At 44.6% G+C, this 26246-nt stretch overlaps 1 protein-coding gene across 1 annotated transcript in view; it reads left to right on the top strand.

Annotated features, from left to right (window-relative positions):
- The window catches only part of DNAH14 (dynein axonemal heavy chain 14), a 346072-nt gene that overhangs the window by 294677 nt on the left and 25149 nt on the right, over window positions 1–26246 (top strand). The window contains exons 74-81 of the mRNA XM_078078658.1: window positions 2641–2797; window positions 3688–3898; window positions 7479–7581; window positions 9470–9697; window positions 16247–16444; window positions 18342–18541; window positions 22243–22403; window positions 23305–23501. Of these exons, the coding sequence (XP_077934784.1) occupies window positions 2641–2797; window positions 3688–3898; window positions 7479–7581; window positions 9470–9697; window positions 16247–16444; window positions 18342–18541; window positions 22243–22403; window positions 23305–23501 (1455 nt within the window). The remainder of the gene's footprint in view (window positions 1–2640; window positions 2798–3687; window positions 3899–7478; window positions 7582–9469; window positions 9698–16246; window positions 16445–18341; window positions 18542–22242; window positions 22404–23304; window positions 23502–26246) is intronic.

Below are 26246 nucleotides of genomic sequence, written 5' to 3' on the forward strand. Positions count from 1 at the left end.
AAATATAATTTCATTTAATCCTAATAAACTCTTTTAATTCTGAGAGATTCAGTGGCATGAAGTACATTCACAATGTTGTGCAACCACCACCTCTATTTCCAGAACTTTCTTATCCTCCCAAACAGAAGCTCTGCACCTGCGAACTGATAACTCCCCGTGCCTTCCTCCCACTAGACGCTGGCAGATACTGTCCTACTTTCTGTCTCCAGTCGCCGATCCCAGGGACTTCATGGCAGTGGAATCATGCAACATTTATCTTTTCGTGGCTGGCGTAGGGTGTTCGGAGCTCCTCCGTGTGGCAGCAGGTGTCAGAGTCTCCTTCCTGCTCAAGGCTGAGGACACACCACATCTTCTTCCTCCGTTCATCTGGCCGTGCACACGGGTTCCTCCTTCCCCTGGGCTGTCGTGAATAACGCTGCTGCAGACAAGGGTGTCCACGTTTGGTTTGTGTTGTTCTTTTCTTTGAGCCAAAATTTGCAAATTGAGAGATTTCACCAAAAAATCCATATTTCCAGTTTTTATTGCAAAAGTAAAAGATCAGGCAGTGCTGGGTCTGCAGGCAGCAGGAAGAGCTGGAGCTGAGCGGTGCTGGCCCCAAGGACCGTTGTGCCACGGTCGTGAGCCACGGTCATGAGCCACGGTCGTGAGCCACGGTTGTGAGCCACGGTTGGTCGTCTGTCACCACTGGCGATCACTTCCTCACAGCGACGGTGACTGTTAGCCGCCAGCAAGCACCATAGTTCCAGCTTTGTTTTTCCTCCGGGGAGAATTGTTTTCATTCTGTCCAACCTGCTTCTCTAATTCATGTTACCCACCTGGCAGTGTAGACAGCCTGCGACCCCCTCTCTACCTGTGGCTTATTGGCCTCGTCATGACAGGAGCATACATTTCAGCTGTCCTAACTGACAAATGCTATAAACACGTCACAGTCTGTGTAGCACAGGTCCAGCCATGGAAAACAGGAGGGTAGACAGAGCAATGCTCGTATGTGCGTAAGAAACTAGTGGTTTTCCAGAAAATAGGACCTCCATTTTCCAATTTCTAGTTCTTTGTATTATTTGAATTTTACGTAGCCGGTGTGTGTTACCCTAACAGCAAAATTAACTTTTTAAAGCCTGTGCTATCTTACCTTCCCCAATAAGCTCCAGATGATTCTAGTTTGTCAGCTAGAAACTTCATGAGTGGAGCGATCCTATTTTCTAACCCCACTGTCAGAAGACATGGTCTGATAAAGGGTCACGTGCACATGACAAAGAAATTGAGTTAGAATATTTGAAACTGGGTCTGGCCCGTAAAAGTCGGACACCGAGATTGCCACAAGAGAGATTCAGTTAGAATGTGTTTGAAAGGCTCCACCTGGGGCAGGATGAAAGCACAGAGCTCCGTGAGGGCAAGGACTCGGTCCAGTCCATGCACCGCTCCCCATCGCTACAGCTCTGCGGGAAGATGACCGGGGCGGGGGAGGGCACGTGAGGACAATTTCCAGAATTATCCGTAGCTGCTTAGAAAGCAGCTGGCTGAACTGAGCTCAGCAGAACCCCATTCCTTCTGGTCCTGCTTTCTCTCCCCGCCTCCAGTGTTAAAACTTATCGCTCTGCTCCATTGGTCAATAAAGTGAGGGAGCTGCCGCATGATGGTGACAGCCGGTCACACCCACGTCCGGGAGCACAGACTCTCAGGGCGCCGTGTCGGGACCACACCTGACCATCCGTTGCCTTACATTGATTCTAGCGCTTTCATGAAGTGGATGCACTGGGCAAGCTCTACTCTTAGACCCCAGATGCTTTGTGTGCTGCCAATTTTCATCTAAGTCATTTAAGTCAAAGAAAATCAAGATTCATTTTTCCAAGGTGTAAGAGAAAAGAGCAGAATTTGACATAATGATCACATGTATTATGTTAAACAATGAAATTGCCAATACTTGGCAGTTTTTGACCCGTAAAAATGGTAGTTTCCCATGGTTCAACCTAGGGCATCCACACAGATCCACACACCGTTTCAGCTTTGCCTTAAATGATGGGGCCTCTGAGGCTGAGGACAGAATTCATGGTCATTTTATAAAAGGCACGTAAGTAGTTTGTATGAAACAATTTTCATGGAACAGGTCTTTCCTCCAAGATTTGCAATGATTTCTTCCAGTGGACCCTGAGCCTCTACTTACCACATGTACAGTTTCCAAACTCGTTCAGCCCTAGGGTTCTTTCTGGATCCGCACTCCATTTGCGGTGCTGTTTATCTTCGTGCTACTCCTGGAGGAGTTAGTCGCCTTCTGGTTGTGCCGTCCTGATTTTCATCCTGCTCAAGACACGTCCAGCAGAGCAGGAAGAAGCCCACGGGAAATTTCTCTTTGCAGCATCAGGGACCATAACTGGGATTTTTACATCCAAGGCAAGATCTCTGTCGGAGTGTGAGAGGGACGGAGGCACAGGGTGGCCCTGGCTCCGAGGAGGGACCACAAGCCAAGGTGGCAGCTTCTCTGCCACGCGCGGACTCTCCATTACACGTGCCCAGCACGAGGAGCTCCGTCAAACTCCACCCACGTGGATAATGAACACTTCCTCGCTTTGTTCCATTTGCCACAGGGACCATTCCCTTGGGCGGTTTTTAACGTTACCTTCTCTTCTGTGCTTTCTTGTTTAGATAAAAATTCTTCAACCAGAACATTTGAAGAATTCAGTGAAAAGGTTTATAACTGAAAAAATGGGAAGTGAATATGTTCTCAGAACTGGAATTAATTTGAGAGAGTCATATAAAGAATCCAATGCCAGAACTCCGATAATATTTATTCACTCCCATGGTAAGATGCCACCCTCATACTCCGAGGAAGGTGTAGACAAGTAGGTTCTGGGTTGGGTGTTTTTATGTTTAAAATATTTTCCTATTCTTAGTTAAGTATTTTGGAAAAGGAACTATTTAAACTATATTAAGACTGAATATTTCTAAAAATGTAAAAGAACAAAGAAGAATAAAATTTCCCAGATTCATAACCATGGAAAAACTTACCCATGCTAATTTTCTGTGCAGAAAATATCTCCTAAACACATATTACTGATCTGAAAGTTGGGATGGCCCTTGTATTTGTTAACTGTTTTAATCCGTTGGCTCATGAAAAGATAATACATAACAAAAAAACACTAGGTGGCCCTGCCAACCCAGCCCTTGTGTACCTCAAAACTCCAAATGCTTTTTCCCCTTGTCTTTGCCCCACAGACCCTAAGCAAAATATTTTCACTTATCTTCTGTTCTTTGTCATCTCTAAATCAAATGTCTTCAGAATTCACCATATTCAGACTTTGATTCTATTGGGCAAAAAAACTTCCTGAAAGTGCGTGCACGTGTACGCTTCCTCCTCTGTAACCTTTTATGTAAAGCAGCTGTCCTTCACCTGACACACTCTTAGTAGCTGCTATCCATTTCCTGAAGACATAGCCCAGAATGGCTGCCAGGGCTCTAGCCCTCACGTCCACGCTCTAAACAATAGAATGGGAGAAAGGAAGTATTAAACATGTTAACAGATCTTGATCTCAGCTCAGGTCTTGATCTCAGGGTTGTGGGTTCAAGCCCCGCCCTGGGCTCCACGCTGGGTGTGGAGCCTACACTCAATCAATCAATCAAGCAAGCAATATGTTTTCTGGAGGGAATGAAATGAGATTATAATTGTGTGAACGTTTCCATGTTTCTGTGCAGGGACTGACCTCACCAACACTGTCCTGAAATTGGCACAAGAGTTAAAAGGAGGAACAAGTCACGTGACCATTATTTCCCTGGGCCGCAGCCAGGCTGCCAAGGCAGAGGAGCTCATCATGAAGGCCCTCCCCAGGGCTGCACAGTGGGTCTTCCTGCAGAACTGTCACCTTGCAACGTCGTTTATGCCGAGGCTGTGCACAATCATCGAGTCGTAAGAGCTTTACGTGATTTGTAAGGGATCAGATGAGTGAGCAGACCAGTGAGGTGAGACTGAACGGCCATGTTTAAGCGATGAGAAAGTAATGCGCTGGCCGCTCAGGGGAAGTTAGGCTTTCTTGTGAGGGTTCTCTTTTCTCCAGGATCTTTAAAACTGCACTAAGAAATACCTTGGTTTTTTAGGGAAAAAAACCTCTCTGGTCTTTACTCTCCATGGCCTTCATCAGTTCTGTCCTCTGCTTCTCAAGCCCTCCTGCTCCGCAGATGAACCCACCACAGCCACACATCCGTCCGGCCCTGTGGATCTAAACCACAGTTTTTAATATGCTCCATGATTCCAGGGGCGCCTGGGTGGCTCAGTCATTAAGCGTCTGCCTTCGGCTCAGATCATGATCCCAGGGGCCTGGGATCGAGCCCCGCATCGGGCTCCCTGCTCCGCAGGAAGCCTGCTTCTCCCTCTCCCACTCCCCCTGCTTGTGTTCCCTCTCTCGCTGTGTCTCTCTCTGTCAAATAAATAAATTAAAAAAATCTTAAAAAAAAAAAATATATGCTCCATGATTCCAAATAGCAGAATGTAGTAACTCACATCCCTCCTTCCAGTGGTGATTTATTTCACGGCCTGTAGTTTGTACTTGCTCTTTCTCGGGCTGCCTCTCCCAGACTTGCTCACTCAGGCAGAAACTTCCAGAGGCTCAACCTTCTTGTTGGCAGTGGAAGTGGTTGCAAGTCGATTGCTGTAACTTTGAGTGAATAATTAACAATGTTTTATTTATTTTTTTAAGATTTTATTTATTTATTTGAGAGTGAGCATGCACGAGAGGGGGAGGGGCACAAACAGAGGGGGAGGGAGGGGAGAGAGTCTCAAGCAGGGCTCCATCTCACGACCCCAAGATCATGACCTGAGCCGAAACCAAGAGACTGATGCTTAACTGACTGAGCCCAGGCGCCCCAGCAACGTTTTAAGTTAGTAAAGTTGTAACCAGTTGTGTTCTGGAGTTTTCTCTCCAGCTTTGCCTTTCTGTTGCTTTCCTGGCTGCAGCCGGTGCTGGATTTCGCACGTGTGCTCAAATAAGGGCCGCGTCGTCTTCGTGCTGCTATTTGTATGTCGTGAGCGTCCACAAGGAAACTAAACCAAAATGCAACTGCCCTGACTTAAAGTTCTAAAAACTTCATTAGCATCATTCATTCTGTTCTCAGACCCTATGGCTTTTAGCAGTTTAAAAAGTATTTGATAATTTCTTTTTCACATTTACTTCATCACTGAAGAGAGCTAGAAGATGAAGTTTGCCTAGTTGTATGATTTCAATAGTTGTAAGCTTTGGAAGATGACACAATAATGTCTTCCAGGGCCTTCAGTCATTGTTCATTCAAAAACTATTTCTAGGGCACCTGCCGATTTGCCAAGAGTCATTCTAGAGACTCAGGACACTGTATGGACCAGATGGACATTGTATCAGCCTTCCAGAGTGTATTAAGATAGAGAGCAACAACAGAACGGCAGATAGTGATGTATCATTCTAAAAAAAGAAATTGGAGGAACGTTCTGCAGAACAGAATTTCAGAGACTTAGAGTAATTAGCAACGTGTAAAAAAAGCGTTCTATATAATCAGAGTATAATTAAGAGAAATTCATACTTCTTTATCAAATCAAGCCTATAAGTATTTAAGACTATCACCCAGCAGCCTACTGTGGGAGAGAGAAATGTGAAGCAAATTTCTTACGTTTAAGAGTTAAGGAAACATGTTCACAACATATTGCTAAGAGGAAAAACAGGCTACCAGCAGCACGTACAGCATAATATTTTTATTTAAAGAAAAAGAGAGAGAAGGGCGCCTGGATGGCTCAGTCAGTTGAGCATCCAACTAGTGATTTTTGCTCAGGTCATGATCTCAGGGTCATGAGATTGAGCCCCCCGTCGGGCTCCACTCTGGGCATGGAGTCGGCTCGAGATTCTCCTTCTCCCTTTGCCCATTCCCCTGCTTGTTCTGTCTCTTTCTCTCTCAAATAAATAAGTAAATCTTTTTCCAAAAAGAGAGAAGAGAGAAAAGGAAAAAATGTATACTTACACCTAGTTAGTGGGATTTTAGATTATTTTTGTTTTCCTGTTTAATTTTGTATTTGTTTTTTGTTGTTGTGTTGGTTTGTTTTTGTTTTTGGGGTTTTTTTTTTTTTTGCTTTTGTTGTTTTGCACATTTTACAAAAATAATTTCAGACATGAAGAAAAGCTGCAAGAATAGCACAGAGGCTCTCCTACACACGTCACCTCTCTTTCCCAGCTGTTAACATTGGCCGTGTCCTGTCTTTCCTGTTTGTACGTATGTACGCCACTTTTTCTGAATCACTGAAAGTAAATTGCCAACATGATGCCACTTGACCCCTACATACTTCAGCATGCTTATTGATTATCTAACCCACAGGACCTTACCATATCTAGCCTATTGGCCCAATAATAACTTTTACTGCAGAAAAAGAAAGACAAAGTTCTGGTCCAGGTTCTAATTCAGGATTTCTCGTAGCATTCAGTTGTTGAGTCTCTTAAATCCTCTGTATTCTAGAATTGTTCCTCAGTCTTTCTCTTTCATAACTTGGACATTTTTGAAAAGGACGAGCCGGTTACTTTGTCAAATGTCCATCTGTTTGGGTTTGTCTGCTGTTTTCCCATGGTTACATGATGGTGAGGCAGCATGGCAGGAATGCCACCGAAGAGATGTGTCCTCCTTGCTGCACATACCCGGAGGCACACAATGTCCATCTGTCCCATTACATTTGACCGAAGTGGCATCTGCCACCTGTAGGGTTTTCAGACCAGGTCAACATCTCAACCTTTCACCCACTGGTCTTAACAACCACTGAGAATGTTTGACTCAATTAGGACTCTATTATTTGCCAAATGGTGACTTTCTAACTCCACAGTTCCTTCTAAATTGACCAAATGATGTTCTACCCTGAGGAAGAGGCTTCCCCCCACCCCCGTTTATTCATTGCTCTGTTTGTATCAGTCACGGGTTCCCGTTTTATTCCATGGCATATCGTCTGTTATCACCGTCATTTATTTTCATGTTCAGTTATTTCAGATTTGACCCCTGGAACACGTCATTTTGTTCTTATTTTGTCATTTTTCCAAGGTTTTTTGCAATGAGCATGTATCACTTTTGTGTTTATAGGTGGAAAAACTACTTTTCAAAACTGGAAATTACTGGGTCTTGCGCAAATTTCTGTGCAGCATGAAAGGCCACGGTGGACTAATAGGGCCTGTAGATAATTACTGCAACAAGCTCTAGGTCACTTCAGACATTGAGATTCTGTGATTCCTAAAACATGTTGGTTTGGCTTAAATTTTTTACACTAGGGGCGCCTGGGTGGTTCCGTCAGTGAAGCGTCTGCTTTCAGCTCAGGTCGTGATCCCAGGGTCCTGGGATCGAGCCCCGCATCGGGCTCCCTGCTCAGCGGGAAGCCTGCTTCTCCCTCTGCCCCTCTCCCCTGCTCGTGCTCTCTCACTCTCTCTCTCTCAAATAAATAAAATCTTTAAAAAAAATTTTTACACTAAAATATTTATAAATTTTGTATTTTGCAGATTTAATAGCCCAGATGTGACAATAGACCCTGAGTTTAGGCTGTGGTTAAGCTCAAAATCGGACAGTTCTTTCCCAATTCCAATTCTTCAGAAGAGTTTGAAGGTAAGGACAGAGTAGAATAGATTTTGATGTTGCCTGAGGAGCACGGTTTGAGTGTAAAGTATCTTGCATTCATAATTCTGAATTACGAAGGGATTCCTGACTCTAGCATGCTGACCTTCTACTCTGTGCTCACCATGCACAGTGGGCCAGGAAGAACACTAAGATAGTAGATGAGCTCCCTGCTTTCAAATGATTCACAGCTTGATAGACATTTTGTCCAACCAGGATGCTTAGAGTTCCAACAGTTATAAACCAGAACGCATGATCTCTGTCCTTTTCTCGCCCTTCTTCTCTGGCCTTTTCCTGTCTCTGCTCCCCCAAACATCCCACAGTGCAATCTCTGGAAATGCTCTGGCAGGAAGCAGGTTGAAAGCAGGTGTTGGGGACAGGGGACCAAAGGCTGGCAGGGAGGGACAGACATAGAACTTCCAGGGACGTTTCACCTCAATCTGGTCCATTGCTCTAATTAGCAAAATACAGCTTCACTTCAGATATGAACAACTTTCTTCCCCAAGATAACATTTTCTCTCTGTCTCTCTCTCCCCCCTCTCCCACTGCCCAGCTCCCCTCCTGCCTCCCCCCTTCATATGTCGTTCCTCATGGGGCTGTGCAGATTTTTACTTTTGGAGACACAAGCAGGAGTCTCCAAAGATTCAACCCTGAGCCTCAGGGCACGACACTCTGCAAACACTTTCTCATGTGTGCAGTCAGGGCTTTCTCAGCAAACGTTGCACACAATCCGCATTAAAGGATATTGAAAGGTAAACATGCCTTGGAAGGAAGAGAACGTCTGCTCTACTAGGCGCTTCTTACAGCTACGTGTCCCAAGTTCTCAGGCTGATAAGACTCATAGCCATTTGCTTAACACTCCAGGGACTGTGAAGACCCAGCTACCTCCTCCTCTCTCCCCAGAGAGAATCTCTTTGCGTTCCAAAGCAAACTGGAACGTCTCTCTGTCTCTCACTGTCTCTGGAAGGAGGGGCTGCTCTGTAAGACGTTCTATATAAGCACCAAGTTTCATCCCCGCTATACACACGCTCAGGGTGCATCTGGCCCCCCACCGTCACCCCGTGGGGATCAGAGCATGGGGGAGCACCATGAGCTCTGATCCTTGATCCAGAAACATTGGTTCATGTACACACACATCCATGTGTCGTATATACAGACCCACACAGATCTGCACATCCACACGGTTTTTATACATGAATACGTGTGTGTACGTGTGTGTCTGTGTGTGTATATGTGTAAAATGTGCAAGGAAGGGAACATTTCAAACCTTGTACAGTTTGGGAGTTAACAGCCATGCTCTTTAAAAAGCCCCCTCCAACTGAGTCTCTCCCCACTTCACCTCTGCCCCTCCTCACTGCAAGTCTCCTAGTTAGGAAGTCAAGCAAAGGGAATTTTAATGGAAGCTAAACAGCTGGGTAGTACACCAAGTTCATTGTTCTCCTTTTTAATGTCGGTGCTGACGAGATGGTTCTGTTGGCTCCACTGGTTCTCTGTCTCCTTTGCTTGGGCACCCCCGCCCCCCCCAACCCCCCATCTGTCGCCTCGCTGAGGCTGCTTGGCCACCACTGAGAGTTTTGACGACAGTAGCTCTTCACTGTCAAACTTTCCAGAATGCTGTGCTTCCAGAATGCTAGACTTCAAGCAAACAGGAGTGCTTTTAATGACAGTCTTAACTTTTCATTTTAAGATCTGAATTGGAACAGTAGGAAATCAGGTACAATCCTTTAACAGAAATTTTCAAATGAAAAAAGACTAACACAAGAGTTCTTACTTGCCAATGACTCTTGCAAACAGTTACACTCAGCCCGCTCTCTGAGCAAGCGTCCCCTCGATCAGTGCCTCCACTCACCTGCTGTCATTACTCATCTCTGTTTTAAAGATCGCAGTGGAAAATCCCCAGGGACTGAAAAGTAACTTACTACAGACCTTTGGATATGGTGGGAGCGGAGAGGTAACAGAAGAGATATTTGAAAAACCTGACTGTGGACCCTCGTGGAAAAAACTTTTATTCAGTTTATGTTTTTTCAATGCTGTGATCAATGAAAGAAAAAATTACGGAATACTGGGCTGGAATATTGCTTATAAATTTAGTTCTTCGGACTTGGCGGTAAGTGTGATATCTTCCAAATAAACACTAATGAATAAATCACAATAGGATACTAACTGCCTAGTGTCTGTCCACACAGATACTAAGTATCTTCCTGGTGCTGGAAAATGAACTCTGTGACCAGTAACAAGGGCTAATGTGGAGAAGCATGAACCGGGAAGCCAGCTTTTCTGGAAACAGATCACAGCCCCCCACCTACGGATGTACAAGCATTTAATCCGGTGGGCGGTGGGCGAGCTAACGAGCTCTCAGGCTCTTTGTTCCCTTGGCCAAAAAAGAAAAAAAGCAGGATGGGGGAAGGGAGGGCGGACACCAGCACCTACTTGAAGGAGTTTTATAAGAAGCCGGCGGTTAACATAGGCTAGGCTCTCAGGACAGTGCCTGACACACAGAAACCCCTGCAAACGTGTCTGCCGTTTCTACCAGATTTATTTAAAGTAGGAGCTTGTACTGACCCACCGCAGGGGGAAACACGTAGCTTACTGTCTTTCTTTACTATTCTCTATCTAGAACCTTCTATTTGCTTCACGTTGCCTGGTGTTTTTTTTTTACAGCCAAAGTGAACAGGTGGTGACACCTGCTTAAATTTTCACCAGGTTAGAGCAGATACCAAAAAACTTTCTGAGCAAAATCTTGATTCTGCCTCTGGGTACCTGCCCCCAAGACCCATCCTGGAAGGGCACCTTTCCTTCCCTTCTAGGGCCTCCTGAGGCTTCACAGCTCTCTGCACTCTCAGCTGCCTGTCCCCACACGTGCGAGTGCACGCTTGTGCCCCCAGCCAGAGCCTGACATGAAACAGCCGTGCCCTGGGTGTTCGCCAAGGAATACGGGCTCAAGCACATTTGTCCAAACCACACTCAAAGCTTAATCAAAAGGCTAACAGTATACTGGGGGAGAAATACCTGTAGCGTATATTATGCAATGGCTAATAGGCTGATTATATAAAGATCTTTTTTTTTTAAGATTTTATTTATTTGACAGAGAGAGACACAGTGAGAGAGGGAACACAAGCAGGGGGAGCGGGAGAGGGAGAAGCAGGCTTCCCGTGGAGCAAGGAGCCTGATGCGGGGCTCGATCCCAGGACCCTGGGATCATGACCTGAGCCGAAGGCAGATGCTTAACGACTGAGCCACCCAGGCGCCCCTATATGAAGATCTTTTATAAATTAATAAGAGAAAGAGAACTACCCCAATGGGCAAAGGACCTGGTTAGGCATTTTGCAGTGTAAATACAAAAAGGCAAAAAGATTATGAAAATGTATTCCATTTCATTAGTAATTGCGATGTTAATTTTATGTATCAACTTGACTGGGCCCCAAGACCCCCAGGTGTTTGGTCAAGCATTATTTTGAGGATGTCTGTGAGGGTGCTTCTGGGTGAGATTCATATTCAAATCAGTAGACTCTCTCTAACGTGGTGGGCCTCATCCAATCAGTTGAAGGACTGACCAGAACTAAAAGGAAATCCTCCTGCCTGAATGCTTCGAACTGGAACATTGGCTCTCCCTGGGTCTCCTGCTGCCAAACGCAGGTCTTGACATGTGTCAGCCTCCATTGTTACATGAGCCGTGTCCGAATGGTAAATCTCTGTAGACATATATGGTTCTCTGGAGAAGCCTGACGAATACAGTAATCAAGGTAACGCTCATTAAAATCTCATTAAGATGAGACGGCACCTTTCACCCCGCCCCCCGGTGGCTAAAACAAAGCAGCACAAATGCAGAGAAGTGGGGGCTGTCTCCTGATGCTGCTGCGATTGTTACTAACTTTCTGGGAGGCAAAGAATGCCTAGTATCATTGATTTAGAAAGATAGCTCACATTTATAGGCTCGCTTAATGAAATTACTTATAACAGAGACTGAACGTATGATGTCATTTCTGTGTATATATAGAACTCATTTCCCTTGCAGATGGTTTTTAAAGAAATACATCCAAACCATCTACCAGGGGGATGAATGGTAGGACTGGGATGGCCAGTGTCAGCAGGGGCACTTTGTCCTGCGCAGAGCTTGGGCCAATACCATCAGCAGCTCTCGGTGCAGGCTGGAAGTTGCCGGATGGTGCCCTAACTCTGGCATTTTGCAGAGAGGCCTGACCGGAAACAGCTGGTGACGTCATGGCGCTGTGGTCCAGAGAGGTACCCTTCCCCTCCTGCCTTCCCCCTCTTTGTGTGGCAGATGTGAGAGCAGCCTTGCCAGTGGGAGAGAAAGCCTGGGTGGGTGCCAAGCTTCTGACCATCTGGAGGTTCCAGCTGGGAACTTCGTGCGGAACGGGCTCTATGCACAGCCCCCCTCAGGAACGAAGTGGGCACTTCTGGTTCCCTGGGAAGTTGAGTTTGGACATGGCTCCTCCCACTTGGGGGAGTCCCCGCCAGCCAGCTGGTGGTCGGGCAACTTGGGGTTTGCTCAGGGGACTGGCGGTCTGACCGGTGCTGTGTCCTAGCCCACGGGGCTTAGCATTAGTGGACCCTCCACCGCACGCAGGGCTACGGCCACTGAAAGCTTCCCCAAAACCAGGACCTGAGCCCCATTGACAAGACCAAGAGAAACAACCTATCTGATGAGCCCCAATGGCCAGGGAGAGAAAGAACATAAGCAATGGAACAGAAAGCTGTCAGAGGCCGTGAAGAAATACGCGTTTCACACCTGTACACATGCACATACATGTTTCATGTGCGTGACTTTTTTAGGTGCGCACATATCACGTTTTTTTTTTTTAACTTATTGACAAAAGAACCAGCAGGATGGTAAAACTGATTTTTAAAAATATAGGAGAGCAGAATTATTTGTAAATACTGAGAGAAATTGTAATGAAACACGATTGCTAAGTTACATCCCAAACTGATAAATGCCCTGCAGGCAATAAAATTGTGCCTTTGGTTTGTAAGTTGCTTTATGAGCCAGACAGCATTTGTATTTCTCTAGGACAAAATTCATCTGCATTGTCATCAGAATCACAGGCAGGGCTCTCAGTTTTCTGTAAGTTAGCAACTACTCTGACAGAACTTTCTGTGCTCTGACCAATAGCACATCAAAACAAAAGTAGGTGCTCCTGGAATATTCGATAATCCCCTTGAAAGAGTGCGTCAGACGCTGTTTCAGTGGGGCATGGAAAAGATACATGCTCACCCTTTTACCTATTTCCAGATTTTGGAGTTTTTATTTTTTTAAAAAAGATTTTATTTATTTGAGAGAGAGAGAGAACAAGCATGGGGAGGGTAGAGGGAGAGACACACTCCCTGCCAAGCAGGAGCCCGATGTGGGACTCAATCCCAGGACCCTGAGATCATGACCTGAGCAGAAAGCACACGCTTAACCCACTGAGCCACCCAGGTGACCCTAAATACAGATTACTTAAAAGGAAGACTCATACTACAAGAAAAATTCCTCTAATCGCCTTAAGCTAAAAATACTAACCTGTCTCAGCAGAACCTAGAGGTGGGGGAGGAGGGGCTTATGGTGCAGGGAGGAGTCCCTGTGAAGACAGGAAGGAGCACAGAGCAGTGGAAGGGCAGAGGAAGAAATGGGAATATGGACGCTTCCATGGGGGGCGGGGGGTGGGTCATTGAAGTCTTCTTTCCATTTGAAAAAAGAAATGTTATTTTAATAGGAAATCAAGGAAAGGAAAGGTCACCTATAATGGAAACACTCTGACGTCTAAATTAGCAAAGAAGAAAAAGGAAAATAGCAATCTGATCAAACTATCGAAAATAAGAAGAAGGGAGAGAAACAACCAAGTACAATAAGTAGTAGCAAAGTCTTATGGAAGGAACATTATCAAGCATTATTTGAAATGTAAACGGACTGCACTCCCTCATTAGGAGACACATGCAATTTGTATGAAAAACATTTAAATTAATGGAGACAGCTTAAAACTACCAAGAGACTAAAAACAGCAACAAAGCAGGAATGGCAATGTTCATATCAGACAAGATAGAATTTAATCTGAAAAAGCACCAAACAGTAGAAAGAGAAACAATTTGTGAAGATACAACATTCGTGAGAAGAGTTGACTTTATTATAGAGAGCCTCCTCAGGCACGGTTTTAAGTGGTTTATGGATTGGTTAACCTGAGCCTCACATCAACCCTATAAAGAGGATGGTATCATCTGCATTTTACCGTTGAAGTACAGAGAGGCTGAGGAAGTTGCTGGAACAGACAGGATTCAAACACAGGTGGTCTCAGTCACACTGTGTGTTGATATTCGTCAGACAATAGCCTGTGGTAGCACACACACACCCACGTGTGTGTGTGTACAGACACATACATACACATGTACATCACATGTGCGCATTCTTGTGTAATTGTTGTGGGAGTTTCAAAAACCTCTTTCAGAATTAGCTCTGATAAGCAAAAGTAAGACCGATACTAGAATAATATCATCAACAGACTTGGTGAACAGAGGTGTACAGAACCTACCATCCCTCTAGCAGACAATAAATACTTCTTTGATGTATCTAAGGAACTCTTAGAAAACTCAACCATGAACATGGCCACAAAGTAAAATCTATAATTATGGGTCACGTGCTCTGATCACAATCTAAGAAGTAATAAAAACTTGGCCCCAAAAATCTTAAGGTGGAAATTAAGAAACATACCTCTAGATAATTCTTTTATCAAAGAGGATATTAAAAGGAAAAATCACAAAATATCTCAAACACAAAGGAAATGAGATTCCTTCATACTGAAAATGATACAACAGTACAAAAATATGCTCAGAAAAAAAATAAACTATGGTCTTAAATATCTTCATTATTAAGAAAGGCAGTAAATTAATATTCATCTTAAGAAATTAGAAAAAAACAATAATATGAACTAAAATAAAGAATATAATTTTAATGGTAATAAAATAATATACAAAAATAGAAAGGAGAAATCCAAAAATTGGTTTTTGATAAGACAGATAAAGTTTGAAAATCTATATGAACCCAATGATTTCTGGGAAAACATGAATTATCAAAATTGACTCCAAAAGATATGGAAATTTTGAGTAGATCAATTGCTATAAAACATTGCAAATAACACCAGAATGAAATGGTTTCATGGCTTAGTTTACTCTGGACTTTAAGAAACAGAGATATTAATATTATTTAAGCTGTTCTAAACCTTAGAAAAAGATGGCAATCTCCCCAATTCATTTTATGAAACCATAATTTTAATATGAATACCTGATAAAAATAATATACATAAGAAAATAGGTTAATTTTACTTAGGACTCGATGGAAAAATTCTATATAACCTATTAATAGGCTTCAGCAATGAATCCAAAGAATAATACTCTATAACCAAGTAGGATTTATTCCAAGAATGGTTCAATATCTGGAAATCCATAACTCACTCTATATGATCACATCAGTAGATGCAGAAAAGGCTTTTATTATGAATGTGGGCACCATTCCTGACAATAATTCTACAATATAGGATTAAAAGGGACTACTGAAATATGGAAAAGGCCACCAAAAAACTATTTAAAATATCATTTTAAATAGCCAACACTGAAGTTATTTTTACTAAAATCCAGAATCAAAAAAAAAAAAAAAATCAGACAGGGATGCCCATCCTCACCATTGACACTCAGCATTGCCCCAAAGCTCTAGTCAATGCAGGACACAGAGGATATCATTCCCATCAACGATGTAAAATCATGTTCATTCATATTAATGATGAGGGAATAAGACGAAAACTGTATATAAGAGATCCACTGTCCAGTTGCAGGGTGGGCGTATGCTAGCCTAGCATTTTTGGAAGAAAGGGAAACAAGAGGAAAGGGAGGGAGAGTGCTGGTTGTAGGAGGCATGGGGGCGGGAAAGGAGGAGGAATGGGGTCCACTTACTTTACATGGAGTTGTGAGAACGTCTGTGCACAGGGGACCCAAGAAACGGGGCACAGAGGGGGCTACGGCACGGGGTGGGGAGTGTCTGATGGCGAGAGCAGGGGATGTGAGGAGGACACTCCCATTCCCTTGTTTACCCCGATGTGCCTCTGAATTTAGCGCCACCAGCTGGTTTTGTCTATTCAAAATAACAATTGTAATTCAAGAATTCAATGTTTGTCCAACAACAAAAAAGAATTAATGGATGAAAATGTAATCCTAATATTTTTATTCCTCTTGCTATTTCCATATACAATTGACACTTGAAATGCGGGGATCAGGGTCACTGACCCCCTGTGTGGTTAAAAATACACATATAACTTTTGACTCCTCCCAAACGTAACTAATAGCGGACTATTGACCAGAAGCCTTACCGATAACATCAGTTAACACGTATTCTGTATGTTGTATGTATAATATACTGTGTTCTTATAATAGCCCAAGAAAAGAAAATGTTATTGAGAAAATCATAAGGAACAGAAAATACATTCGAAGGACTGTGAAAAAACGCACATATACAGGGACCCACATAATTCAAACGCATTGCTGTTCACGGGTCAGCTGTATTTTTAAAGAGAAAATATCTGTGTCTGTTTGAGAATTGATGATTTTATGTTAAAACATCCCAGTGAGCTGCAAACACGTTCTGAAATAATAAAAACTGGTGGATTTTCCAAAGGTCTCCATCAAGATTTTGGAAAGTGCCCTGAGCACACAGTCCAGTATTTCGTGGCCAACACTGCGCTACCTGATTGGGGAAGTGATTTACGGTGGCCGGGTGACCGACACGTGGGACAGGCGATGTTTGAACACCCTTCTCTACAAATTTTGTAATCCTGAAGTGCTGAGAGAGGACTTCAGTTTCTCCAGTGATGAAGTAAGAAAATGTATTTCCTTACATCACTCGCTTACCTAAGTGTTGTTGCATTCTTTAAAATCTGTGTTTAAAGAAATTTTAATGTTCCCTTTCAATGGCTCTTATTAACTTCCAGTGTTTTTTTAGAAGATTTTATTTATTTATTTGTCAGAGAGAGAGAGAGCATGAGCAGGGGGAGTGGGAGAGGGAGAAGCAGGCTCTCCGCTGAGCAGGGAGCCCGATGCGGGGCTCGGTCCCAGGACCCCAGGATCATGACCTGAGCCGAAGGCAGATGCTTTACCGACTGAGCCACCCAGGTGCTCCTGTTAACTTCCAGTCTTACAGACATAATTTAGCATTACTCTAGCAGTTAACATTTCATCTATCCATCCGTACTCTCCAGGCCAGAGGAGACCTGGATATGACCTCTGTTCCCTCAATCATCCTGATTGACAGCGGTCACCCTGATGGCAACGTCCTCCTTCCCATCTTCCATCACCTCCCCTGTGCAAACCCCTATGCCTCTGTAGACCTGTCCCTTCACAGAGACCCAGACGGAAGACACACAATGGCCCCTAGTCCCCAGACATCCTGTGACTGTACTGGGTGAAGGTCGGCAGCTCTGGGCCTGGGACCCTGTCTCACTTCCTGGGAGCACCCAGAGGTCCCTGTCCCCATGCCCCGGGCTCTTGGCTCTGCCCTCTGCGCCATCCTTCCAGTTCCATAGAAAGGGGCCCATTTTTATAGCTAACCAGTTTCTTCAGCAGCTTCCCTTCTGCGGTTGAACTGCAGTCTGGCGTCCTCTTCACCTTCTACTGTCTCTGTCCCTTTCACACCAAGCTGACACCGTTCACTGTTACGCTCTGTGACTTTCTGGAACCAGTTTGTCATCCTCTCTAATAGAGGTGAACCAGCACATGTCCCAGCAGCTCAGCTATGTCCTGGTGGCTCAGGGTTCCCGGGGAGTTACGCCCAAGACGTCAGCTGGGGCTGCGGTCACAGGGCTTCACTGGGGCGGGAGAAGCCACTTCTAAGGCCACTCACGGGACTGATGGCCAGAAGCCTCAGTGCCTCCACGTGCGGGATCCCCAGGGCGGGGGAGGGGGGGGCAGCGTGGGGGTGGCTCCTGACCACCACCGATGCGGGATGTCAGGGGATCGGGGTCGTGCAGCCGGCCATCCCCTGAGCAACCAAACCACCCAAGAGAAACGAAGCTGCAGCACCGTGTACGAGCTGGTCCCCTCCGGTCCGCGCTCTGTCGGAAGAAGCCGGCCGCACAGTCCAACCTCCGTTCCAGGAGAAGAGAAGGCAGCTCCGTGTTTCAGAGGGATGGAGTCCAAGAAGCCAGATAGTTACGTTCGTCCCCATTGCTAAGTAGGGTTTTGAAGGCCCGTTTTCTCCCAGTTAGATGTGACTCTGGGAGTCAGCCTTACTGAGCAGCACCAGTTACAGTGAGTCGCAGGAAGATACTGCCGATGGCCTGGGAAGGAAGAGCCCTCCTATGCCCATTAAGGAGCTTGTCAATTTTTGAAATTTTTATTATTGATTTTATAACTGGAATTTTGCACCTTTTGTCCATCTTCCCCATTTTGCCCACCCCCCACCTCCCAAGTGGTCAGAATGATTCTTCAGCTCAGCGTCACATTCCTTGTATAGGTCTTGCCACAGTGAAATGGTGTATGGAGGCTGGACTGCGTCCGCTGTGGGTATGGCGCAGGGAGGCAGCGGGCAGTGAGAAGCAGCCTAGCCTTTAAAGTCTCTCTTTTCCCAACAAGAAAGTTATTGTGCAGATCAATACAACTGCACCTAGAACTAAGAAGGGTCTTCTGTATACACTTCATGGGCAGCAGTGTCTTCATGCATTACGGAATGTAAGAATCGGTCTGGGCAGAGACTGACGATGTGGTTAACTCTTCAGAGACGTCAGCCAGTGCCCAAATCTGCGAGCATCAGGGACTGCATACACGTCATCCAGTCCTTACCTGACGACGACCCTCCGGAGCTCTTAGGGCTGCACCCCGAGGCCATACGAGGCTGCAGGGAGATCCAGGGCCAGAAGTTCATTGACAGCCTCATCGTCCTGCAACCCAGAGCCACCACTGCAAACCTCATGATCAGGTAAGAACCCACTAGGACGAATGTTTAGCTGGAAATCACTAAATCATTAAGAATGTTTAGTTGGAAATGAATATTTAATAATTTGAAGAGATACAATGCTGAACTTGTGGATAAAGAAGTCTAAAATATAGTGTAAAACCTAAAACACAGTCTAAAAATAGAGACTAAATCCTCCAAATGACAGAGGTGAGTAGACGCACACAGGAGTGCATGTGCATGCACACAGAAATATAATTACCAAGCACGTGGCGGGTACTCAGTAAATGTTTGTGGAATGAGTGCTGGTACTCTACCTAGTGAGTGGCATTTTTAAACTGAATTAGTCTCAGTGTGAAATGTCACATTTACTTCTATAGGACAGGGAAGGATCCCCGTCACAATAAGTAAGAGGGCGGTGTGATCAAGAGGGGTTAGCTCTGCCCTTAGAGGCCTGTGTGGCTTACACTCTGTTAGTCACACTGCCCCGGTACCCTCTGCTTATCTGTACATAGACACATCACCTGTCTACCCATCAGGGCCATCGTGAGCTTCAGACGGTCTCACAAAGGTACCCCAAACTCTCCAGCCTCATCAGCCTGTAACTGTAAGATAAGGTCATATGTGTTAAGGCCACGACTACCTGGGGTGAGCTCCCCAGAGAAGTGTGTTCCTGCTCTGCTCACTCAGAGCTGCTCAGGACACAGGCAGCACACACAGACTGGCTCTGGGTTCAAATCCCAGCTCTGTCACTTGACTTTGCAAACTTGGGGGTGCCAGTTAAGTCTTTTGTTTCGGGTTCATCATGTTTAAATTAGAAATAATAATAGTGCCTAGCAGGGCTGTGCTCAGAATACAAGTTCCTTATGTAAGTTCGGCCTAAAAATCTAGTGTTCCAATTTGCAAGTCTAGGATTTTAACAAGCATTTTTAAAAGGTCTTTGAATAGTGTTTGGTTCCATCTACAAACTTAAACACTTTCAAATATGGTAACATTCATTACAAAGTTAACGTACTTCAGCTAGCTGACTGCCAAACCCTCTCGAGTCTTTCAGTAAGTCTTATAAATCTAATAATTAAACAAATATGCTGGATCTTAAACTCTCTTACTTTTTTTTATTTATTTACTTGAGAAAAAGAGAGAGATAGCGAAAGAGAGAGCATGAGCAGGGAGAAGAGGGAGAAGCAGATTCCCTGTGAGCAGGGAGCCCGAGATGGTGACCTGAGCCGAAGGCAGATGCTTAACCAACTGAGGCACCCAGGTGCCCCTCTTATATTTTTAAATCTATCAACTTAGGTGGTTTCAACCTAAAGTCATAAATTTATTTTTTTAAGATTTTTTATTTATTTATTTGAGAGAGAGGGAACACAAGCATGGGGAGTGGCAGAGGGAGAAGCAGACTCCCCACTGAGCAGGGAGCCCGATGCGGGGCTCGATCCCAGGACCCTGAGATCGTGACCTGAGCCGAAGGCAGACGCTTCACTGACTGAGCCACCCAGGCGCCCCTAAAATCATAAATTTAAACCAATTTCTCAATTATCTGTTTTAAGTTGGAGTCCCAAAGCTGACCTTCAGGTTTTAAGAGCCCCGAATCTTTTAACTATCCCAAATATTTAAAACACCAACATGTACAGATTCCCCAACACAAAACTATTGTTACTTTGATTTTGATTCTGTTAGTCTTGTCTACACCAGCTTCTAAATCTTCCCCACGTTGAGAGATGCTAAGCAGGGACCAGGGGCATCACTGTCCAGGATGCGTGAGTCTGCCTTCTCAGGGCTTAAGGTTGGAAAAAACCCAAGCCAATAAACTAAAACAGAAATGTCAACCACAACATGAATTGATTCTTATTGGCAACACTCATAGGATGCCTTGAGCCCTGATTAGAGTTGTCAACAACATAGTAACAACCTCAAAACCTGTGAGGTGACAGTCACATCGCCCACACCCCTGGGTCTCAACGACGTGTGCCCCAACAGACGCATAGACTCACAGACTGGGAGTTACGCTTCATTTGCCCTGCAGGAGAGCTGGGAACACCGACTCCACTTGGGGCCTCCGTGCTCTCCCCTCTGGTGCACAGGGGCCCCCACTCTGGGTAACTACCCCATGACCTTACCCTAGGCCCCTCCTTCTACAGAAGCTGTGGGTTGAGGCCTGGGTTTTGTGGAGAATAGCTGCGTACCGTCAGGATCTTCCATCCACGGATTCCCCCGTCAGTAAGTCACCCTGAATAAAACTCTTCTCCGTCTGGAAGATACTTGACTGACCCTCCTCCACCTTCTAACAGGCTCTTAACATACACGTGTATTTTTTTCCACTTACCTCTCAAACCTCTGAACCCATGGGAATCCTGTACTCTTAGGGTCTTTCCTGAAACTCCTGCTAAAATGATATCTGATTGGATTCTCACTATGGCTTTGGCTATTTGGTGACACAAAATAGACATACCTGAGCACTCATTTCACTGACTGAGTGAATGTATCCTAACTATTTACAATATAGAAGGAAAGCTGCACACAGAGAGGAGGAGGTCATTGGAAATCTTCCAGTATGTCCCCAGAATATCAGCTTAAATTCCCCGCACATCCTACACTTCTCAATAGTAATTCTGTACTGTTGGTCTTCAACAAATACACCAGTCAGAGATGAGATGATTGTAAGGGGCTGCTTCTCATGAGCACGTGGAATAGGTTAATTGTGTCCCTCTGGTTCATTTTGGGGAGGCTATGATTACTGCAGTTAGGCTGCCTTTACTCAAAACGTACTTGAAACTTCTCTGTGTGAGCGGACTTAAAAGATCTGTCCCGTTCGATGTAACCACCTCAGTGGTAGCAAACATTTGCCCTCTGGAGATGTTTGCTTATTGAAATCGTCTGATCTTTTGCATCCTGATGAATCCCACCAAGTAACCCTACTTTCAAGTCAAAAACTAAGGTTTTCCTACTGCATTACCTGCAGCGGTAGCTTCCAGACTATCACTTTTACCTTCCAGGACGACCCTCATTTGGGTGTGTGACCCGGGCTGTTACTGAAAGCCGGTCCCTGCTGGTATTCAGAGTAACTGAGCGGGACGCAAAGTAGGTACATCCCATGTCCGTCTCCTCCACTCACGGTAGGGAGGTGCGGTCGCCATCCCAAGCCCCGGTTTCAAAGAGCTGCTCCAGCTTCAGCGTTTCCTGGCTCTGTTTGTGTCCCCCTAACACAAGGATGCGCGGTCAGGTTGCCTGCTTTTCTTCATTCCGCTGGTGGCACTTCACGCACGTGCATTCAGAGGATGCAGAGTTGACAAGTTTTAAAGTTTTAAAACTTTAAAAATACGGGGTGCCTGGGTGGCTCAGTCTTTAGGCGTCTGCCTTCAGTTCAGGTCATGATCCCAGGGTCCTGGGATCCAGCCCCGCATTGGGCTCCCTGCTCAGCGGGAAGCCTGCTTCTCCCTCTCCCACTCCCCCTGCTTGTGTTTCCTCTCTCGCTGTCTCTCTCTCTCTCTGTCAAATAAATAAATAAAATCTTTAAAAAAAAAAACCTAAAAATCATGTTTTGTTGTAAATGTCCGCAGTGCACTGGGCAGTTTCCTCATCTGTAAAATGCAGCAAACTCCACGGTCCTCGCCCGTAGCTCTGTGGCTCTGGGAGGCTGTGTTGGCCCTCAGACAGGACCCATCGGAGGGCTCTCCCGATTCAAACAGATCTGAAGCTCGTTCTCCTCCTAATTCTTTCTGCAGTCGTGAGCAGAGTAACGATGAACTGGTGATGGAAATTTTATCCGACATGATAAAGCGGCTGCCAATGTCTGTGGAGAAGGAGGAATGTTCTGGAACTCCCAGCACCTTGAAGTACATCATGTCCAGCCCCATTTGGGAGTCTCTTTATAAAGGTATCCAAGGTAAGCAGGGGACATGAGTGGTGGCCTCAGGGAAGGACTCTGGCAGCAAGAGGAAGGAAGAGCGGAGGTCCCACCAAAGGGAGCGCAGAAATACAAAGCCTGAGTGAGCGGGAGAGCGGACTCTGTCCAAGCTGAGAGATGGAGAGCAGACAAGAAAACGATGCTGTGGCTTTGTCTTTGCTTCTGTTTTTGTTGAGGCTGGGATGGGGTGAGGTGGGGGGAGGGGTGGCCCCAAGACTAGAGGGGAGGGAGTCATCCTTGTGGCAAAGCAGGCCAGGAGCAGCAGGGTTCGGAGGGGCCCTCGACTCTGAGCAGCAAGGCTCTGGGGGGCCAAAGTGCAGGGTGGGGCAACCGGCCCGGTTAAGTTGTCAACATCCGTATCTTAACCCTCGAAAGAAAGTTCATCTGGGGACCCAATGCTGAGCAGTAGTCTATGCGGTCAGTGCTGTTGCTGAGTCTGGACCACAGCCGGCCAACGAGGGCTATGGCCAAATCCAGCTACCGTTCCTTCTCGATCAACCTAAATGCGAAATGTTTTTTACATGATTTTATTGGTTAAAAAAAAAAAAAGAAAGAAGAATATTTTCGGCACATAAGTATCATGTGAAATTCCAGTTTGAGTGCCCACAAATAAATCTTCATTGGCGTGCAGCTGTGCTCACTCATTTTCATGTGTGGGTGCCTGTGTTCACATGGCCGAAGCAGGGCTGAGCGATCGTGACACAGGAGGGCCCCAGAGCCTGCCCCAGTCACTGATTTTTGGCAAAAAAAAAAAAAAAAAAGTGTCTCAATCCCTGGTCTGGACACATGAAGTTCCTTTGATTTCCAAAGCCTATATTTCTCCATATAAAGCCTCCTTTTATCTGAAAACTAACATTATTTTCTGTCTGTTTAAATCCAGGCTATGATCCCCTTATCCATTGCGCCTTGCTATCCTTTCTGAGCCAAGAAATTGAACGGTTTGATAAGTTCTTATTGGTTGTGCATAAGTCTTTGAAAGACCTTCAACTTGCAATAAAAGGGGAGATCATCCTTACCCAAGAACTGGAAGAAATATACGGCTCTTTCCTTAATATGCGAGTACCCATGCTGTGGCAGGTAAGCACTACCATTCCCAGCTCGCTTGCTCCCCAGGGCCTTGGTGAAATACTCCGTTACCACTGACCTACTTGTGGTGTGAGTATGTATGAATTTATTGGCAATTCCACTTAGATAAATTTAAGACGTATTGTTAAATTGTAAGTTTCAGAAAATGATGTCATTTTAAAGATAATAAAACCTATATACTTACGTGCACGTATATGTGCTTATAAAAACACACGTGCCTCGAGATTCAAGATACCCAAACAAAAGTTTTGGGAGAAAATGCACAAGCAACTCCTAAGAGTGGTTGCCTGACATGGGGGAAACTTGAGGGTCCTGTGGGCGGGGAAAGAGGCTTTAATTTTACATTTCCTATATCAATCACTGTATCTTACTGTACTATTTTGATTTTTTATCATATTTATATCTTTTTAATTTTTATTCCAGTATAATTGACATACAGTGTTAGATTAGCTTGGCGGGGTATAGGATAGTGATTCCACAATTTTATACATTACTCAGTGCTCATCGGGACAAGTGTCCTCTTCATCCTCATCACCTGTTTCCCCCTTTCCCCCCACCCACCTCCCCCTCTGGTGACCAGCAGTGTGTTCTTCATAGTTAAGAGTCTATTTCTTTGTTTTGTTTTAAGATTTATCTGAGAGAGAGAGAATGAGCAGGGGGGGAGGGGCAGAGGGAAAGGGAGAAGCAGACTCTCCGCTGAGCAGGGAGCCCGATGCGGTACTCGATCCCAGGACCCTGAGATCAAGACCTGAGCTGAAGGCAGATGCTTCACCAACTGAGCCACCCAGGCGTCCCAAGTGTTTTTTGATTTGTCTCTTTTTCTTCTTTGTTTTCTTAAATTCCACATATGAGTGAAATCATATGGTATTTGTCTTTCTCTGCCTGACTTATTTCACTCACCATTATACTCTCTAGGTCTATCCATGTTGTTGCAAATGGCAAGATTTCATCCTTTTGTATGGCTATGTAATAGTCCATTGTATTTATATATACACCACATCTTCTTTATCCATTCATCTATCAAAGGACACTTCGGTTATTGGTTATATTGGTCTTGGTTATTATAAATAATGCTGCAATAAACATAGGGGTGCATATATCTTTTTGAATTTGTGTTTTTGTATTCTTTGAGTAAATACCCTTTAGGGGATTAATGGAAATGCAGTAATTCTATTTTTAATGTTTTGAGGAACCTCCATACTGTTTTCCACAGTGACTGCACCAATTTGCATTCCCATCAACAGTGTAGGAGGGTTCCCCTTTCTCCACATTCATTCCAACACCTTTTGTTTCTTGTGTTTTTAATTTTAGCTATTCTGACAGGTGTGAGTCCATATCTCATTGTGGTTTTGATTTGCATTTCCCTGATGATCAGTGATGCTGAGCATCTTTTCATGTGTCTGTTGACCATCTGCATGTCTTCTTAAAAAAAAAAAAAGATTTGAGAGGGAGAGCACAAGTTGGCGGGGGGGGGGGGTGGGAGAGGAAGAGGGAGAGAGAATTTCAAGCAGACGCCCCACTGAACACGGAGCCCAACGCAGGGCCTGATCCCATGACCCTAAGATCATGACCTGAGCTGAAACCAAGAGTCAGATGCTCAACCGACTGAGCCACCCAGGTGCCCCCGGCATGTCTTCTTTGGAGAAATGTCTGTTCATGTCTCTGCCCTTTTTTTAATTGAATTGTTTTTGGGTGTTGAGTTGTATAAGTTCTTTATATATTTTGGATACTAACCCTTTATCAGATATGTCATTTGCAAATATCTTCTCCCATTCCATGGGTTGCCTTTTAGTTTTGTTTCCTTGGCTGTGCAGAAGCTTTTTATTTTGATGTAGTCCCACTAGTTCATTTTTGTTTTTGTTTCCCTTGCTTCTGGAGACATATCTAGAAAAACATTGCTATGGCCAATGTTAGAGAGATTACTGCCTGTGCTCTCTTCAAGGATTTTTATGGTTTCAGGTCTCACATTTAGGTCTTTAATCCACTCTGAGTTTATTTTTGTGTATGGTGTAAAAAGGTCGTGCTGACTCACTCTTTTGCATGTGGCTGTCCAGTTTTCCTAACACCATTTGTTGAAGAGACTATCTTTTTCCCACTGTATATTCTTTCCTCCTTTGTTGAAGAGTAATTGACCATATAACTGTGACTTAATTTCTAGGCTCTCCACTCTGATCCGTTGATCTATGTGTCTGTTTTTGTGCCAGCACCATACTGTTTTCATCACTACAGCTTTGTTGTGTATCTTGAAATCTGGGTTTGCGATTGGATGGAAATCTTAGTTTGTTATTCTTTTTTGAGATTGCTCTGGCTATTTGGGGTTCCATACAAATTTTAGGATTGTTTATTGTAGTCCTGTGAAAAATGCTATTTGTACTTTGATAGGGATTCCATTAAATCTGTAGATTCCTTTGGGTAGTTGGGACATTTTAACAATATTTGTTCTCCCAATCCATGAGCATGGACTATCTTTCCATTTGTTTGTGTCCTCTTCAATTTCTTTCATCAGTATTCTATAGTTTTCAGAGTACAGATCTTTCCACCTCTTTGGTTAGGTTTATTCCTAGGTATTTTATTATTTTTGCTGCAATTGTAAATGGGGCGGTTTTCTTAATTTCTCTTCCACTTTGTTATTGGTGTATAGAAATGCAATGGATTTCTGTATGTTGATTTTGTATCCTGCAACTTTACTGAATTTATCAGTTCTAGCAAATTTTTTGGTGGACTCTTTTGGGTTTT

The sequence above is a fragment of the Halichoerus grypus genome, chromosome 7 (assembly GCF_964656455.1).
Source record: "Halichoerus grypus chromosome 7, mHalGry1.hap1.1, whole genome shotgun sequence".
Classification (NCBI taxonomy): Eukaryota; Metazoa; Chordata; class Mammalia; order Carnivora; family Phocidae; genus Halichoerus; species Halichoerus grypus.